The sequence below is a fragment of the Chenopodium album genome, chromosome 5, assembly GCF_948465745.1.
Source record: "Chenopodium album chromosome 5, dcCheAlbu1.1, whole genome shotgun sequence".
Taxonomy (NCBI): domain Eukaryota; kingdom Viridiplantae; phylum Streptophyta; class Magnoliopsida; order Caryophyllales; family Amaranthaceae; genus Chenopodium; species Chenopodium album.
The window spans coordinates 74,007,542-74,026,686 of record NC_137838.1 but is presented as its reverse complement, the minus strand read 5'-3'; the positions used below and the strand labels follow the sequence as shown (position 1 = coordinate 74,026,686).

The 19,145-nt window shown below is 37.2% G+C and overlaps 2 protein-coding genes across 2 annotated transcripts; one reads left to right on the top strand and one right to left on the bottom strand.

The window, feature by feature from the left end:
* The first annotated feature begins 237 nt into the window (after positions 1-237).
* LOC145632286 (uncharacterized) lies at positions 238-9,191 on the top strand. Its single transcript, XM_081684617.1, has 11 exons — positions 238-2,321; positions 2,460-2,699; positions 4,356-4,485; positions 5,049-5,201; positions 5,301-5,500; positions 5,737-5,800; positions 6,570-6,776; positions 7,214-7,434; positions 7,896-7,974; positions 8,185-8,328; positions 8,975-9,191. The coding sequence occupies exons 1-11, from the start codon at positions 418-420 to the stop codon at positions 9,152-9,154; spliced, it is 3,522 nt and encodes a 1,173-aa protein (XP_081540743.1). The 5' UTR covers positions 238-417; the 3' UTR covers positions 9,155-9,191.
* A 2,260-nt stretch (positions 9,192-11,451) lies between these two features.
* LOC145633144 (uncharacterized) lies at positions 11,452-13,786 on the bottom strand. The gene is made up of 5 exons (XM_081685425.1): positions 13,445-13,786; positions 13,177-13,344; positions 12,941-13,084; positions 11,885-12,649; positions 11,452-11,679 (listed from the first exon to the last, which is right to left on the bottom strand). Exons 1-5 carry the CDS (start codon positions 13,784-13,786, stop codon positions 11,452-11,454), a joined length of 1,647 nt encoding a protein of 548 aa, XP_081541551.1.
* Between the last annotated feature and the right edge of the window lie 5,359 nt (positions 13,787-19,145).

Genomic DNA, 19,145 nt, shown 5'->3' with positions numbered 1-19,145 from the left:
AAATAACATGGAAAATCAAATTTTTATATGGGAAAGCTAATTTTGCACAAATATTGTTGCAAATTGGTGGTGTTTTAATGCAAATGAGTCATTTTTTTTGGGACAAAATTTTAACCAAATGGGTCGTTCTTTTTGGGTAAAAAGACTCCCTCCGTCCCTTGGAAGCTTTAACGTCATACACTTGATTCAAATTCAAGAGAAAGAAGTTCAAAAGAATCAATCAATCATCAACAACAACAACAACACGAAAAGCAAAAACCAAACCTTCTCTCCATTTCCCACTCTTCCCTCTTCGCCTCCTTCCCTTCTCTTTCTCTTTCCTCCTTCAAAACCCCCCAAATCCCCTTTTCCCCAAATCCCTAATTTCTCTCCATAAACCCTAATTTTCAATTGTATGCCGCATTTCCGCCGGAAATCATGCCTCCTCCGGCGGTTTCGGTAGATTCCCGACCTCCCTCGGATTTCAATTTCAATTCCCAAAATGGTCCCACCATTGCCGGAGCTCGAGCTACTGCTTCAGCTACAACTGCAACCCATTTTAGTAACGGTTGTAGCTTCAATACTGGGTCTTCCTCTTCTTCTTCTACTTCATATCCAGCTGTGGGCCGGGTTTCTTCGTCGGCCCGGCCCAAGCCCAGGCTTGTTAAGCAGAGGAAGAGCTCGAAACCGTCTTCGGGTTTGTCGGAACCCGGTTCCGGGATCAACCCTTTCCGATCAGTAAGTTCCCTAAATGCTGATACTTCAGATTGTTCTAATTCTAATAGTAACAGTAATAGTTTTGTTGGTCAGTTTCAAAATGTGGGTTTTGTTTTCGGGGTTTCGATTTCGAATACGAAAACAAATGATAGTTATAGTAATAAATTTAATTTTGATAGTAATGTAGCAGCAGAAGCATCAATTTTTGGGTTTAGAGATAATAATTTGAATAAGAAAGAATTTAGCTTTTGTGAGAATAAGGAAAATAAAGATAATTATTGCTCAGATGGTGTTGCATTTAGCTTTGGTGCCAGTGCCAATGATCAAATTGGTGGTAATGCTGTAAAAAAGGGTGAAATTGGTGCGGAACTATTGAATGAGTTGCAGAAATTGAAAATTGAGAAGGAAAGATGTGATACTGAAGACAATGTTTCTCATAAATTGAATAATTTGGATGCAACAAAAGGTGGGGATCAGCCTTTTGTGTTTAAGACTGGTGGGGAAAGTTTGGATGCGTGTGGTGAAGGTTCTGTGCCATTGAAAAGTGATGTGAATGCTAAGAATTTGAATGGAAATGGGGAGGGTGTTTGTGAGGGTAAGATGGGTGCCTTTGGGTCTAGAAATTTCGATGAAAGTGCCTTCGTGTTTGGAAGCATTGGGAACTTCGCTAAGATGGGGGGTTCTAGCTCTCAATCATCTGGTTTTCCAGCTGAAAATGATGGAGCAAGAGTAAATGAAGATGTGCTTTCTTCGTCATTCTCTTTTTCAAGCTTAGAAGCTGAAACATGTAATGCAAAACCTGAGGTACACTCGTCCTCGAGTGAGAGGAAGGTGGAGTCAAGTTCTTCAGGTTTGCCTGAGGGATTTGGTGTGTCTTTCTCAGAGTTTGAATTACCACAAGATGCCCCATTATCCTTCTCAGCTAATTTTACTAGTGGGTTAGGTAGAAAGGCAGAGTCTTATCTAAAGACTAGAGGTTTGAAAGACAAAAATTTGAGGAAAACGAAGGGAAAATCAAAGCAGTCAAAACCCACTAAGCTGCACCCTGTACAAACCCCGCTATCTAGTGAAGGTGCTAGTGCTACTCAAGGCCAAGAAGCATCTGAATGTTATTCACCCATGGACTTTTCCCCTTATGAGGACACTAATTCGAATAATGATGTGCCGATTAGTAGCCATCATGAAACTTGTCAAACTAAGGTAACAGTTGAAAAACCATTTGCTGTGCACACAGAATCAGAACTGCATGATTCTAGTACTGACACCAGATCTAAAATTAATGGCTATGGGGGTAATGAGGTCCAGTTTTCTATCAGTTCTGACAAAGCTAGTAGACATGCAGCCAAGTTTACATTCACTACATCAACTGCTGCTCAGGATCATGTTTCATCTTTGAAGCGCTCACAGAGGAAGAAGTACCGTATGAAACCTGTTTCTATAACTGGTAGTGCATCTAGGGTCCGAGGTTCTTCCTTGGATGGTACTCCTCTTCTCAGTAAGTTGCAGGGTGCTGGTGGAAACTTCTTTTCCTCAAGCAAGGATAAGCGTGAAACTGAAGCTGGTGAAGAGCATGAGTCTGAAGCATATAGTGGTGCCGAAAAAGCTTGTGAGAAGTGGCGAAGGAGGTATATATTTTTTGTGCGTGAAGGCTAATTATTTGAGGACTTCCCTTCGTTTGGAAACATGGTTATCTTTTTTTATTACTACTAGTATTTTTTCCCTTTGGTAATTGCAGCTTTTGATTATTTAAATCTTTTCTTCAGGGGAAATGAAGCCTATGAAAAGGGGGAGCTCTCTAAAGCTGAGGAATTCTATACATGGGGGGTGAATTGCATCCCACCGGGAGATGCATCTGATGCTGCCTTCAGACCTCTTGTGCGTTGTTACAGTAACCGTGCCGCAACAAGGATGGCTCTTGGTAGGGTAAGAGAGGCCATACAAGATTGCAATATGGCGGTTAAGCTTGATGCTTCTTTCCATAGAGCACAAATAAGAGCTGGAAAGTAAGTTTATCTGTTTCAAATTTAGACTTTTATAGTTCTTCTCCTTCCTGCCTGGAATTGTGATTGAATGCGTTTCCTAATTGTTCTTTGCTGTGATCCTTAGATGTACTGTACTAGTCTTCCATATAGTATAAGAACACCAAGTATGGGTCTAGCCACTTGCAGGTTTAGGAGTGTCAGTATGTAATTATGTATGCAACCTTAGCTCTTATTAGCTTGGACCAAGTTTGGGGATCTTCCTGAGATTAATATAGATGATAATATGTTGTAGTTAACACCTATATCCGTTTTTTTTTTCCCCTTCATTAACCATCATTAATTATGACTGATCATAGCATTTTGCTATAAAATAACATAGCTTTGGACAGATCCAAAGATGAATGGTAGAAATTAAAGCAACAAAAGGATGTTTGATAAATAAATCTCTGGAAAACAGCAATAAAAGGATCATTCAAACTTTTGAGAGTGGTAGAAATTAAAGCAACAAAAGGATGTTTGATAAATAAATCTCTGGAAAACAGCAATAAAAGGATCATTCAAACTTTTGAGAGGCTTGATTCTCTCCCATTTTTATCTTACTAAGCTATTCCAAACTCCAAAGTCCTCATCAATCATCACTATAAATCCTATCTCTCTAATTAACTCTCATTTATAGTGATTTTCCTAACTAGCTTATTACCCAATCCCCTAGATCATAATGCAACTACCAAAATTCCCCCTCCCTCTATTGTCAGTTCATAGCATACTTTTCCTTTTTGTTGCTGTAGCAAGTAACTATTGCCTAAAATGCTGTGTTCTAGGTATTAGGTAATAAGTATTTGATTGCTTAACTGAAAAATTCATGTTTTTCAGTAAAGATAAACCTTGCTTACTTGGTGTTCATAACAACTTTTATCAGGTTTTTGTTGTCATATGTTGGTGACTCCAATACGTTATTCTTTACCATTACCATAAATTTCCCTGTCAAAATTTACTCCTGTTTTTTTAATTCTTGATTAAAAATTGTCTTTTCAATTATCTGTTGTCTATTGCTGCAAACAATTTTGCTACATTTAAACCCAGTTTGTTGCACTTGCGTAAGCATTATTCTCCTCAATTTTTCTATGAATGCTAGTATTTTTACGGTTTACATGTAATGAGTAACGAATATACCATTTGCAACCAAGGGGTGTTGCCCCAGGTCATATCTTTTACCTGTCTGCTTCTGTGTCCCATAGCTGGTCATTGTGCAGTTATTCTGTTTATCTGTACTGTAACTCTATTTTATCGTAAATGTAAATTGTAGCTGTTGAAGTCCTTGGCTTCCAAGGAAAATTTATAATACACTTACACCATGAATGCAAATTTCTGCTTCTGATAGTCATCATAAATTGCATAATTAAATCGACTCGTGCAACAGTGTAACTTGTGCAGAATTTCCTTAGGCTAGTTGCCATGCGCTTTAAAAGGTTTTATATAATTGTGATTGAACTTATCTCTGTAATACTCTAGCTTAAAAATGCTTTTGCTTTTATTTTAGAGCCTTGGCCCAAGATTAACCTTAGCCCTCACTTTCTATCCCATACTTCAGTAGGGTCTCAAATTTTGGTGTTTACTGATGGACTGGCTGCATTTGCAAATTATCACAATGTCATTTCAATTTTTCTTCTGTCTCAGCTGTTATCTTCTGCTGGGAGAGGTAGAGGAAGCCATGCAATGCTTTGGCAAATACATGGGCGATAGTAATGTTATTTGTCTGGACAGAAAAGTTGTTATTTCAGCATCTGATGGGATTCAAAAGTCTCAGGTAGATATATTAACTTTTCATGCTAAAGACTTCTCTCACTTTTGTCTGCTTATTAAATTTATTATGCATCTAGCAATTTTGGTGTGAGAAAATCGACACATGAGCATATTTTTCTGTGCAGATTTTCTTATCTTTTTTTAACACTCTACACTCCAAACAACTGAAATAAGAATTCAATTATTTCCCTTTGGCCTTCAGATATTACATCTGTTGAGTAGGTGAGCAAAGTTTTTGACACTAGGTTGCCTGTATTAAAAAGCCAAACATGAAATCTATGTAAAATTATAAATTAGCACAAATTTCCATTGTAAGTAATGTTGTAGTGACATACATAGTATAAAGGTTTTGAAAGAACAAAAAATGGCTTAACTCATAAAAGAAAGTATTTGGAATTAAGTGTCAGCGTGTTCTCAATAGTTCCATTGCCTCGTCATCTTGCGTGTATGTAAAGAAAGATTCTATAGTTTCTTTCTCCTCGAGTGCCCCTTTGTTAAAAATAGTGTCATATTTTTGCACTATTTATATCTCCAGCTGACTTGATTCCCACCTGCATTGATTTGCAGAAAATGATTGAGTGCACCAGGCGTTCTGCTGAACTTTTAAAACTCAAGACTTCTGAAGCTGCTTCTGATGCCTTGCAACATATTGCTGAAGCATTGGCAATAAGTGTAAACTCTGAAAAACTACTTGAAATGAAAGCTCAGGCACTTTGCATGGTATGTGATGCAACTTTTACATCTTTTCCAGTTCATGGTGTATGGAACGAATCTGGAGGCCTTAGTTTAACCATATGCTATTTCCTGTTTTGTTTCCAGCTATCTAGGCATGAGGAGGCAATAGCACTATGCCAGAAAACACTTGATTTTGCTGAAAAGAACTTTAGAACTACAACTTCTATAAATTCCAAGGTTGATGGCTCTTCAAATGAAAGTCTATGGAGATACCGTACCTTATCAAAGTGCCAATTTCATCTTGGAAACCTTGAGGTGGCCCTTGATCTTCTGGAGAAGCATGTGTAAGTCAAATATACATTTTCACCATCTAGATAATCACACATCCTATCTTTAACAACTCTTTGGACGCTCAATTTAACGCAGCAGCTTCTCTCTCTCTCTCTCTCTCTCTGTTTTTTTTTTTTTTTTTTCCTCTCTCATTTTTTTAATTATTGGGGCACTTCTCCTCCCTTTGTTATTCCTAGTATATTTTAGATGTTAAAATTCTCTGCTATACTTATATTTTGTATCGGTTCAGGAACAAATCACAGGGATCGTCAGACCCATTAGCTCTCACTATTCATGAGCTGCTAAAGCAGAAGGTACGCTTGTAGACAGTGGTACTCTCTTTATGATTGTAATATTGTGCCCATTTGTCATTATAAGTTTAATTGAGTATTTGGAAGTTGGCGTGGATTTTTTGATTGGTGTGTGATGAGAAATTTCCATCCTGCATGACTGCTGTCTTCAGGTAACAGAACATTTTCGAGCTGTTGTAAAATATTAGCGTAATCAATGGTATCATCAAATATAAGCTACTGTTTCATATATTATACTTTACGACATACCTTCTTGGCACACACTTTGAGGAAGAGATTAAGCAATGTAAATGGGTAAATTATATGAAATAATTTATACACGTAGCTACTAACCCTTCTTTAATTTTGGTGTTCAAATTATTTTGATAAAGCCGCTCGTTTATTTACTCTATTCAACTCCTAAAATAGCCTGTCAATAAGTTGTGTTGCATTTAAAACAAAACAAGTCTATGCTTATGTATATATGTATATGCACTATGCATACTTCAGGTGCATATTCTTCTATATAAAGAAAGAAAGGAGAAACATTGTTTCTGTACTATTTTCTGTCTTTTGCTTCTGCGGTCTGCTCATCCTTGAAGCAATGACAAATTCTATATAATCTTCATAATTCTTTCTTCTGCCTTTGATTTTGAGCTTCCTTGCCCTTGATATCTCTTAGTAATTTCAATTTCTTTTTTTGCAACTATATCTTCTCTGTACTATGTAATGTGTTGTAAATTGTCCTTGATCTTTAATCTATCGTCAATTCATCATGCTTCTTTTTCTGCAGAGTGCTGGTAATACTGCATTTCATTCTGGAAAACATGCAGAGGCTATTGAACATTATACCTCGGCTATATTGAGTGGTATGGAAGCCCGCTCATTTGCAGCAATCTGCTTTTGCAATCGTGCTGCTGCACACCAAGCTTTGGGCCAAATCCCTGACGCAATATCAGATTGCAGCTTAGCGATTGCCCTTGATGAAAACTATGCTAAGGTCTGAATTAATGCTGCTGTTTTTTTACTTTTTTGTTACACGCACACGCACACACCACTTTCATTTTTATTTACTTGCAACATAGCCTTGTAGCACGCTCTTTGAGGTCGAGTTTATATAATGTAAACGAACAAATTAATCAAAATTAGTTTTTTACACATGGAACCTAACCCTTCCTTAATTCTGGTGCTAAAATGATCTGATAAAATAGTTTGTTTACCTTCACTAATCACCTCCTAAAATGTGTGCCTAAAGGCTGTGTTGCAAGTAAAAGAAAATGTAGGAAGTATATCAGGTGCATATTCTTCTGTAGAGTAGTTCCCAGAACTTGTGACCCTTGCCTTTATGTAACTATCTAGTCTAACTAAATTTGCAGACCATTCACTTCCCTAATTGAATTTCTACTGTTTCATAACTTCTTGTTTTCTGTCCTTCAGGCAGTTTCTAGAAGAGCAACTTTGCATGAAATGATTAGAGACTACAAACAAGCTGCTGCTGATCTCCAGAGACTTTTGCCCCTTCATCAGAAGCAATCTGCGGAAAAATCAAAACAATCTGGTTCTGGAAATGGGAAGGAGTTAAGGCAATTACAGCAGCGGCTTTACCTGATGGAGGAAGAAGCAAAAAGAGATACCCCATTGGACCTTTACCTTATTTTGTGAGTAACTGATTTTAAGCTCCTCTATTTGGGGTGTGGTTGAGATGGGGTATAGAATTGTTTCATTAACTAATGATTCGTAATGGCCTCAAATTACTGCAAACTTTTTGTTTTTGAAGAAAAATTGCTGCTAGTGCTTACACAAAATAACAGGATTTTGGAGAGGGAAAGATTGATTTTCAATTGCAAAAGTTATAGCTTTTTACAAACTAGTAGCTTTAGGCTACCACTCTCCTAGTTAGTCTCCAACTTTTATCTCACCCATTACCTCCCTAATCCTTTCTCATTCTCTCTATTTATGTACATGGTTTCAATCCCTAGGATGATTCTTCAAACATAATTGCTAGATAAAAGCAACACGTAACATGTTGCTTTTGCCAGTCAAATTCTCTGTCTCAGTTGACAAAATTGTTTTTGCATCTTGTTGCCCATTCTGTCTCAATTGTTAATTTCAATTGCAGGGGAGTTAAAAAATCTGATACAGTTTCTGAAATCAAGAAGGCTTACAGGAAGGCAGCACTTAGACATCACCCTGACAAGGTACAGCAATTTCTGCTTGTTTGATTCTGTTGTTATGAACCTGGGAATTTTGTATATGAAAAAAGCATGTATTTGGTATGTTAAACGAGTCTATTCTTGTATAGCTAATCCTGGCCTTAGCATCTTTCACTTGATCTATGAGATACTACTTAACCAATGAGATACTATTCAATGAAAATGTTGGCTTACTGATATCCTGTATGCATGCAGGCTGCTCAGTCCCTAGTAAAAAGTGGTGAAGTTGGAGAAGAAGGGCGTCACTGGAAGGACATTGCAGATTTGGTTCATAAGGATTCAGATAGACTGTTTAAAATGATTGGTGAGGCATATGCTGTGCTATCAGATCCAACAAAGGTAATTCTGGTTTTATCTTAATAATCCCTCCAGTTTTGAGTTCTGACGACCTAGCATGTGGTATTTCATGTATTTTAAAAAATAGAATACGAAATTTTACATCAAATTCAGTAACAATTGTTTGGGCTTAAATTGTTTATGCATATGTCAAATTAGAATATATTGTTATTTATAATGATTAGATTTACCTCGACGCGATGAGATCGATGAATGAAATTTTTGGGATGATAACTAATTTTGTGATGATATCTAAGAGTGTAAATCTTCAGAAAAGTAGTGTTCCATCACGGAGTCAACATTTTATTTTTCCTGGTTTTTGTTTCTACTTTTTCTCTTATCTTTGGGCCACATACTAATTGTTAACTTAAACTGGGATGGGGGGGGGGGGGGGGGGTAAGTAATATTTATCATTGTTCAGAAATTTGTTTATCTTTAATCATGAAATCAATAAGTAACCCAAAAACTGTCTCATTTTATATACAATGCTTGACATCCCTTGGTCACAAGACCTAAAATTGGTTCGACCAATGGATGCAATTTCATTATATGTTGTTTGCATATTTATTATTCTTCTCTAGGCTAGCATGTAATTGCCCTTCAGTGGTTCAGCCTCTCAAACGACCTCTTTTCTTTTTTCATATTTCAGCGTGAAGAGTATGATGATGAAGAGGATATGAGAAAAGCGCTTAAGGAGAACAGTAATATTAGAACTAATTCGAGGAGATACTCTGAGCATTATAGTCAAGGCTATCCATTTGAGAGGAGTAGCAGCAGGCGCTATTGGCAAGATAGTTATAAAACTTACACCCACTCATATAGAAGATAGCCATGATATGGCATGTGGACTAATTGAGCTTTTCGACCGAGGATGGAGAGCTGGTTTTTTCTTTGGCACTATCCAAGATTTTCAATGTGGTTTTCTGGTTGGCAACTAGAGGTCTGCTGGTCAGTGGGAAAAGAGCATGAGAATGTAACGTGCTATGAAAGATTCAAAAGTCTTCATATTGCAAGTTGGAGGTAAGTAAGTGACACTGACCTTCGTCAGGTTTGGTTCGTGGCCCCACGTGCTTTTGGGGTTTGGTTCATCTTGTTTATGGAAGCTCAAGCTCGTATTGGTATGGTTGTAGAACTTGAGCAAATAGATAAACATGGTCTGTCATTGGAAAGTTAACATAGAAGCAAAGCAGATGGTTGGCTGAGGTATTTTTATCACGAAGACCAAGGGCATCTCAATTTCAAGAAAACGAAATGTGCAAAGACATTCAAGGCGGTAGTTTTGGTCGAGATAGGGAATAAAGCTGTGACTCTGTGAGCCTGCTGTGCCAATTGTTTGCTGGTATAGAATTTAAGCATGTAAAATGTGCATCTTTGATGTGAGTTTTACATATGTATTAATGTAACCCACGTCTTTGATGTGTACTGAGGGATACATTTCTATCGTATTCGACTATTCGCCATCCATAGTTATTGGAGAATCAAAATTTATGCAAATCAAGTATGGTACTCGAAAGTGTAGTTTACTACTCATTTGTTAACCAATTTTTATTCTCAACCTACATAAAATAAAATGTATATTTCATTGAAACTTATAAAATGTATAGAATGAAGGAAAAATTGTAAATATTATGACCTTTTAGCAGTCCGCTCAAAATATAACAACCTTTGAATTAGGAAATTTTAGAAAATAACACCTAAAAAACGCAAAATTTTGTTTTTAACACCACAAATTTTCAAAGTTTTATTATAACACCACTTAAAAAAAATAATTTTTGGTTTCACCACCTAAATGGTTAAGACGTTAGAGAAACTGTTTGTTGGGCCCACTCCAACGACTATTTTGTTCAAACTCTTCTATATAGTTTCGATATCCTTCAAACGCATTCAACTGATGATTTGTTTACACAAAATTAGGGCTCAAATTTTGCAATCAACAATCAAACTTATCAAACTGTTTGATTTAATCATCAAGTTTCGGTGGGAGGAAGATTTGAATTCAGGTAATTGCGTCAATAGGATTGCAGAAAACCCTAATTTTTTCGAGGTTTGTTAAATGTTACGAAAATCAGTCCATGTTGTTGAACTAGTGCATAATTCAGCTCGCATGTGTAAGTAATTATATAATTCGTACTTATTTCATGAAGTATATGTGTTAATTGTCATGGTAATTGCGAAAAATTAAAGTTAGGGTTCATCGGAAAACTGAATTGGAGGTTTTGATTTTTAGGACTGATTGTTTAATTTCCTTGGCTCATTTGTTGGGGTTTATCATAGTATGAATGGTTTATCTTATTGTGGATGGCATATTGATGCAGATGTCTTTCATAAGTTCCTCTCCTTCAACAAAGAAGAAGTGCAAGTGTGGTGTACCCTTTGCGAAGCTCACAAGTTGGACAAGGGAGAAACCAGGTCGAAAGTTTAGAACTTACAAGTTCTATGATCCTGTAACTGAGAGCAGGGGTTGCAAAGCATTTTAATGGATTGATGAACCTGATGGGACAGCCTGGCAAACTGAGGTGATCAACAATTTGTTGTTAGACAAGAAGTTGTTGAAGGGAGAAATTACTGACTACAAAAGGGAAGTTGATGAACTTGGTGGACAGATGAGGTGTTTGCTCAATGAAGTGGACAACCTGAATATGAAATGCAAGGCTTTGAATTCAGACAGGAAGAAGATGAATAGAGAGATGCATGGGAGAAATGGATCATCAGAGCACCCTTTTTTGTGTGTTGCTTTTGGGATTACTGTAGTAATGTTAGTCATGGTTATTATTGGGGGGTTTGTAATGTTTAAAATGTAATGTGTCCAACGGAATGAATAATAGTAGTAATGCTTGTGTAATGCTTTAATAGTGGCATAGAACCACTTTTGCAATGTAATGTAAACAATATTTTGGTTGGAATCAATAAAGCAAGTATTTTAGTAAATTTGCAATTGCATTAACACCAAATCTGAACCACGGTATTAGTTGATCAAAATAAGATTACTAGAAGCCTAACACCAAAAGTATGAGTTCAAAAAACAACCTCTAACTGTTATACTTAGGCTACTACATGCTAATGTTCAAATAAACAACCTAAAAGTCTAGTCTAGTTTAGAAACTGGAAACAACTACAGGCTCAGGCTCATTGAGTCAAATTTGCTTCTTTGAAAGTCTTCGGCTTGGATCTCCTTGTCTGCACTCCAGCATTCTGCACTGTTTCTCTGTTTATGGTTTCAGGTTGACTGGAGGATGGGGTGGTATGCTGGTTAGACTTTGGAGGGGCTTTCCTCTTGCTGAGTGGCTCAAAGCCTGGTTGCTCTTGGGGAAAAGTCTTATTCCCAATGTTGTTTGGACCAGCCCCTACTGCACTCTGTGGATAGCACAAAAAAAAAAGTTAATTACAACACTTAGTATATGCTTTAAAAAATCAAACAAAAATGAACAAGTGCCAAACAATACCTTCTTAGCTGCTTTAATCTCACTCTTCTTCCTTTGCTCTACAACCCATGGTGAGTTTAAACGTGGTCTCCCTGCAGCTTTTTCCTCAGTTAGTTCTGGTATAGTAGGAAGCTTACAAGTCTTGGCATAGTGTCCAAGTCAACCACAATTTCTGCACTGGTTTTCCTTTTCTGTCCACCCTGTTGTCCCCTTGATGCAGAAGTACCCTCACCAGGTTCCAACTTTCTTTTCTTCAATTTAGGCCTCCCAGGCTGCACCTTGATGGCTGGTGGATAAGGCTCCCTCATGTTTACTCTGTCCCAGTGCTTTGGCCCTGGCGTGGGTTGAATTGCAAGCTCATATGCTGCTCTACAGGTGGCCATACTGTAATAGGGGTGGACATATTGCTCAACATCAGCTCTTTGATCCATTATGCATGCAAAGGCATGAATACATGGGAGGCCTGTCAACTGCCAATGGTTACAGGAACAACTCCTATTTCCCAAGTCAACTAGAACCTGGTCATCCTTTAGTTGCATTTCATAAGTGTCATCTCTTGCAGCTTGAATAATGCAATTCCTAGACACATAGCTCATCCTTTGAAAGAGTTTATGAACATATGGAGTCAAGTTGGTTGTGTTTTCCTTGGAATCCTCCCACTTCTCATTGTTTCTCCTCATCATGTACCTCCTCATCCATTCCATTTGAGCGAGGATAGGTTTGTCTCTGGCATCTCTAACAACTGCATTGAAAGTCTCACACATGTTGTTTAGCAACATGTTGGACCTGCAGTTCTCACTAAATGCATGTCTGCACCAGTGCACAGTGGGGATTTTGTTCAAGTAATCAAAAGCCTCCTCATCAAGCTCCTTAATCTGCTGCATTGATATTTCAAATTCAAGCTACACAAACAAAACAGGAACATAGACCTAGTCAACTACTTAAATTTGTACATCATAATTCAAGCTAGACATAAATCAAGCTACACATACATCACTCCAAAATAAATCAAGCTACACATACATTAGTAGCACAAATTAAAAAAGAAAAGTACCCAAAAAAAATAGAGGATAAAACCTACTATCCAACCCACTTCTTGTTCTACACATGACAAAACCACAACCACCTTTCATACTATTAGCTACACAATTTCATACATAAGTTGTTCAAAACAGTGTAAAGAACAGACTTACTTGTGTTGTTGCTCTTGCAGCATTCCAAAATAACTCCTTGAAAACAGATCCAGTGAACTTCAGTTTGAAGCTTGCCCAAATATGCCTAACACAGAATCTAGTTTCTGCTTCTGGCACAACTTGAGAAAATGCTTCTACCAGTCCCTGTTTAACACAATCCAAACACATGTGTCTTACTCTAAACAATTAATGATAGGACAACAACATAATCAATTCAAAAAACAAGAGCATTATACCTTTTGCCTGTCTGACATGAAGGTGAAACCTGACCCATATGCACTCCCAAGGGTCTGCATCAGTGATTCTAGGAACCAAACCCATGTTTCCTTGTTTTCAGCCTCACATGTTGCCCAAGCAATATGGTAAATGTTGTTGTTCCCATCTTTGGACACAGCTACTAAAATCTGCCCTGGATAAGCACCTTTCAAGTGGCAGCCATCCACCCCAATGTATGATTGGCCAACAACCCCTCAAGAAACCATCTTTCAAAGACCTCAAACACACCAACATTCTCAAAAACAGGGGAGCCTCAGGCTGCTCAATCCCATCTACAACCACATTACAACCATAACTAGGGTTGTGTTTCATTAGGGCCTTGCCATAGTCCCAGACCCTTGCATACTGCTCTTTTGCACTTCCAAAAATTATCAACTTAGCTCTACATCTAGCCATCCAAGCCCTAAAATAAGTAACTTGAACCCCTAGGTCCTGAAGTACCCTATCCCTGATCTGCTTAACCTTCCAAGTTGGGTTGCTTCTGAAATCTTCAAGGTACCTCTCAGCAATGTACTCTGCAGTGACCTTCTTATTCTCCCTGCTTCTCACACAGTTGTGCTTTAACCTCATGCTTTTAATTTGTCAAGTCTGTTGTCTAACTAACTTCCTAGCATGAATCTTGAAGTTGCACCTCACTCCACCCTTGCATATACACATAGGCATCCTACTTGTCTTTGTGTCAAACTTACAGCCACATCTGTGCCTACACTGAATAGTAATCCTACTACTGTCATTGTGTAAAAAGTAGTATCCATACCTATTCTCTATGACATGTACTCTAAGAGCTCTCCTCAACACTACAACACTATTGAACTTCAGTCTATTAACAAGAACAATAGCTTTAGTGAAGTCAGTTTTCTCATCAAACCAAGGACTGTTGTCCTCTTCATCTGATGAACCATCCAAACTCCTTAGCTCATCTGATTCTCCCGCAAGCTCTTCTTGCAGTTGAACCTCACTGACATCTAAGTTAGTTCTCAGTCAAAGTTGCCCTAGGATCCTTTACAATCCCTTATCATATACATCAAACTTCTTCCCAAGACTTCTTGCTACCTTCTGGAATATCTCTTCAGAATTCTGTATAAACCACCTTTCATCCCCACTATCATACTCCCCTCACCAGGCTCCCAAGTTATGTCAATTTCACTCCTGTCAGTAGAAGAATAGCCTTCCTCACTCCCAAATTCATTGACCTCACTGCTTTCATCAAACACCAGTCCCTTAGCTACAGATTTGTTTCTCCCCTTCCCCTTATCCAACACCTTCCCACTGCCAGAATCCCTGTTAACCTTAACTTTACCTTTCCCCTTATCAGACAGCTTCCCACTACCAGAAACCCTCTCACTCTTTAAAGGAACCCCTTCATTATTTCCTATCCCCTTACCCTTCTCATTTGTAGATCTAGGTTTAGGATTCTCTATTAAAATCACATCAGGATTAGTTTTGTGCAGTCTTGGGCTCTTCCTAGCTGGAATAGGTCCTGTAATTTTCTTACCTTTTCCCTCAACCTTTTTTGGAGTGGATTGGGCCTTATGTATGGGCCTTAATGTCTCATCTGCAGTCACAAAGACTTCCACATACCCTTCCCCATTCACTGACTCTAACATCCCCTTCACTTCCTCCTCATTTACTAGCTCCCTCCTCCCTATGTTAAAGGTCCTCCCTCTTTGTTTATACCACATTCTGTAGTTTGGAGGTACATGAACATTAAAATACACAAACCCATGCACAGCTGCTTCCCTCAAATAATGGACATCTATCTTGTCCACTACCATATCCCTTCTCCAATAACATAACCCCCCACACCAGCAAAGCAAATTTTTGGTGTTGGACATGTAGGAGTTTATAGGTACTACGCAGCGGAAAAACATGAATCATATTTATACAGTACCTAATCCCAAGATCTAATGCATAACACATAAAGAACATATAATCGTACCTTTGAAGCGTGATTCCACGTGCGATCGAGCAAGAACATTGGGAGATAAAGAACCTCAAGTGTGATTCCTCTACTTGGTCCACGGGCACAGATTAAGACCTCCACTAATGCTAGTTAGTTGCAATTGAACCCTTCAATTGACCTTCTATGGAGAAGTGCGAGCAACGAACCACCACGAACCACCACACACGCCACCAAGGTGGTCGGCCGTACGGACGAGGGGAGGAGAGAGAAAGCCTTGAGTTAGAGAGAGGAATTAGGGTTTTGGGATTGGTTGCCTTGATGTCAAAATACACTGTGTGTGAATTATGACTACTTGGATGCAACCCTAGGCATGGATCTTATTTATAGATCTCATCTCTAAATAAGAGCCCATGTCAAAAGCCCAAAACCTAATTCTAATCTAACTATGCTAGCCCAATCCATTTCATGATTAGTTAATTGCTCATGAGGCCCATTAATGGGCCTCTAACTTGCTTAACCCAATACCCTTGTGTGTGACCTCATAGGATCCATTCTAGAGGGCTTTGGACTATTTGACTAGTCCAAATATCATCTCTCATAGTCTAGCAATAGATGATGACGCCCCAAGAGAACGAACTTATTATCTCCATAATAGTGATCCTTGATATATCTAGTAATTGCACTTATCGAAGACACAACTCCTTCAATCTCCCACTTGTCTGAGACAAGTGCGCAATATTCAAATTCCTTAAGTCAATGTGTGTCGATTTGATAATATGATTGCATCTCATGTCGTGATCATATTAGTCTACAAATCTTTTCTTGAAAAACTGAGTTAGATTCACAGAACAAATGATTACTATGTAATGCATTTGAGCACGACCATGCATTTTCTGAATTCTCCCTCTTCAAGGGGCCAAGACACATTCCTAATTAAATAGGTAGACTCAATCCAATCTTGTGGCAACCAAAGCTCCTTCTCAACTTTTAAAGTAACCGGGAAACATCCTTTATAATCTCCAGTTACGGGCAGGCGTTTGAATGTACCACAATCAAATCATCCATTGAATGGAATCAATGTTCCACTCATGTCAAAGGAATCCACTAATATATCCGAAAGCTCTATACTTGAAATTCAAATTAGGTCTATAGTTCGATCATGCATCATTCATGTATACCCATGTGATTGACCGAGCTTCACTACGCTCCTATAGCCCATGAAACTGCGCTATCCAATCAATCTTAACATGCTAGTCCATTAATTGAAATCATTTATGTCCAATTTAATGATTTCGAATTAGGAACTTAAATAATATATGAATTTAGTTCACCTGTGGGGTTTCATTCACCAGGTCATCAACCTGATGAGCCCATCAATTCATAATTATTTTGGACATTTTATTTAATCTTGAAACCACGATTAAATAAGATTGAAACTTTGTTTCAATTGATAAACATAATTCTGCAAATGAATGTATTACACATGTAACTTGTTTTTCCCCAAAAACAAATACAACTCCTAATTACATCATTTGCCTCAATCCAATTTTATTAGCATGTTTCTCATGCTTTGGAAATGGAAGGGGTTTAGTAAGTAGAGTTCATGAGACATTCTCATAAACATGAACTTTGCAATTTCTAAATCTTATAATCATTTTCATCTCCATACACTAAGAATTTTCTTTCGCCCTTTCGCAAGGAACTCTGGAATTTCTAATTTGTATTCCAAACTCAAATTGGATTTCAATTATAATCTATTATCACTTGTTTTTTTAAATGCGTGAATCAAATAGACGAGTATAGTCCATGACATGCATGATGCATCTTTTGCATATTGCATGAGTATCATCACTCAAAACCTTAATTTCATCCACTTTTCTCAAAGCATTGAATCATTAAGCAACGTGTCATGTTACATGGGATTGAAACTCCTTTCAATATAATGTTGAACCTTATAAGAATCTTATCAATGTAAGCTTCTGAACCAAACTCAAACATCCTTCGAGACCTATCTCTATAGATCTTGAATCCCAAATGTACTCATCATCCTCTTCAAGGTTTTTCATACAAAATGCACTACCCACCACTTGACTCTTCAAGAAATGAATAATTTGCTCTTTATACTAGACCAAGAAGACTTCATAGCTCCTAAAAAACATCTTGTACACACAAGACCTTTTCTTCATTTTACGAGAACATCAAACGATTTGATTTACTCACAAAATTAAGAACACTAACTCCGTGATGCTATGCATCCCTAGGATTATTGGATCTTCAAACTTTTGATTGTATCATATACAAATCTTCTTTCATGAACAATTTCAATAAAGTATTTTGAAGTCCATCTACCAAATCTTATAAGGTAGTAATCACTAAAATATCTTTAATAGATCTTTGCAACATGACTAATGTAAAGTTTTCGTCGTAGTCATAGTCATACTATGAATTAGTTGAATCCTTTCACAAGTCTTTGCTTACTTAAATTTTTTTTTTCTTTCTTGTCTGTTTTGCTTATAATGGGTCTCACCCAATTAGACAAATTATTCAAGTGTCATACACTTTCTTACAGATTTAGAATCTATTTCAGATTTCCTGGTTTTTAAACCACTTGGAGTTATAACTTGTCAAATCATCTTTGTTACTTGCATAATCATCATGTTCCAAAATAAATATTTTATAACTCTTAGTCAATATGAAATCATATTTCTTTGGCTAAGTTTTACATATGCTAGTCATCATTGTGGGTTTTTATGCAACAATTGAAACTCATACAATAGCTTTGTTTAGCTTTCAATGAGAAACGACAATTGAGGATGTGCACTTGGAATGTACTACCTTCGACACATGGTTATTATTCCCATTATACTTAATGAGACCACGCGTTGTCATTTGTAACATGAGGTGAATCATGCTCATATTGTTGCTTTTATTCGATTACTTCTCGAATTTCTTCAAGATTTTCAAAATCACTTTTCTTGAACTTTTTAAGGCTTTCAAACTTTTCGAGATTCTTATACTCCCACTTGCCTTTTGAGGAGGCACATTTAGCATAGGGTGAACCAATCATGGTTTGAACCACGTTTGTTTGTTGCTTTTCTCAAACTCTTTTGAGATTTATACTACTCCCACTTGACCTTTTGGAACAATTTCCATAAGGGCACCTACTTGAGCAACAAACATTTTGTGCTAAGTATGATTTGTGTAGTAGTACCCTGTGCTCTGTATAGGAATTGATCATGCATTAAACGATTTAATACAAGTTTTATTCCTTGCTTTGTAGAAAGACTTTATAAGAACTCTTCTTATCCGTATCACATATGAAACCTTTGCTACATTTTGATTTGACCTATGTTTCTTTGTTTAGTTTTGTAGCTTATCTTAAAAGTATATCCCTCGAACAATGGTTGGAAGATAGGTAATTTTCATCCATTATCAAAATAGATCTTATATAGATTGATAGCTCCCTTCATAAACACTTCACAAGGTTTTCTTTCGGAGTTTGTCGTAAAACGATTTCACAACTCTTGGATGTTCATCAAGGTCTTGACTTAAATTCTCATTATTACGATCATATCGCAATACTTTGAATGTGTTGCCAAGTTAATGTCTTGACTCAAATTTTCACAATTACAATCATATTGTAATGTAAACATTTATCTTATCAAGTTGATACTGAACTCCATATTGAACCTTTTGAACATTTTAAAATTTTCATACTTATGCTTCAACTAAGCACATGTGATCATATCACAAATGAAGTTTCATTGTCCGTCTCTAGCCTTTGAACCTTTGGTTTTCTTACATCGATATGTATTCGACCTTGAATTCTCATCATCATTTCTCTAAATGGTGACTTTGTCAATACTTTCAAATTAGAATGATATTTACATATATCAATGGATTCATAATCCAATGATATTGAAAGTCCATCCCTTTGGATCTTTCGCATGCAATGTTCATTTTTCATTCGAATTAATTGACATATTAGAGATAATTTATATATATAGAAATGGTTTAATTATTTCT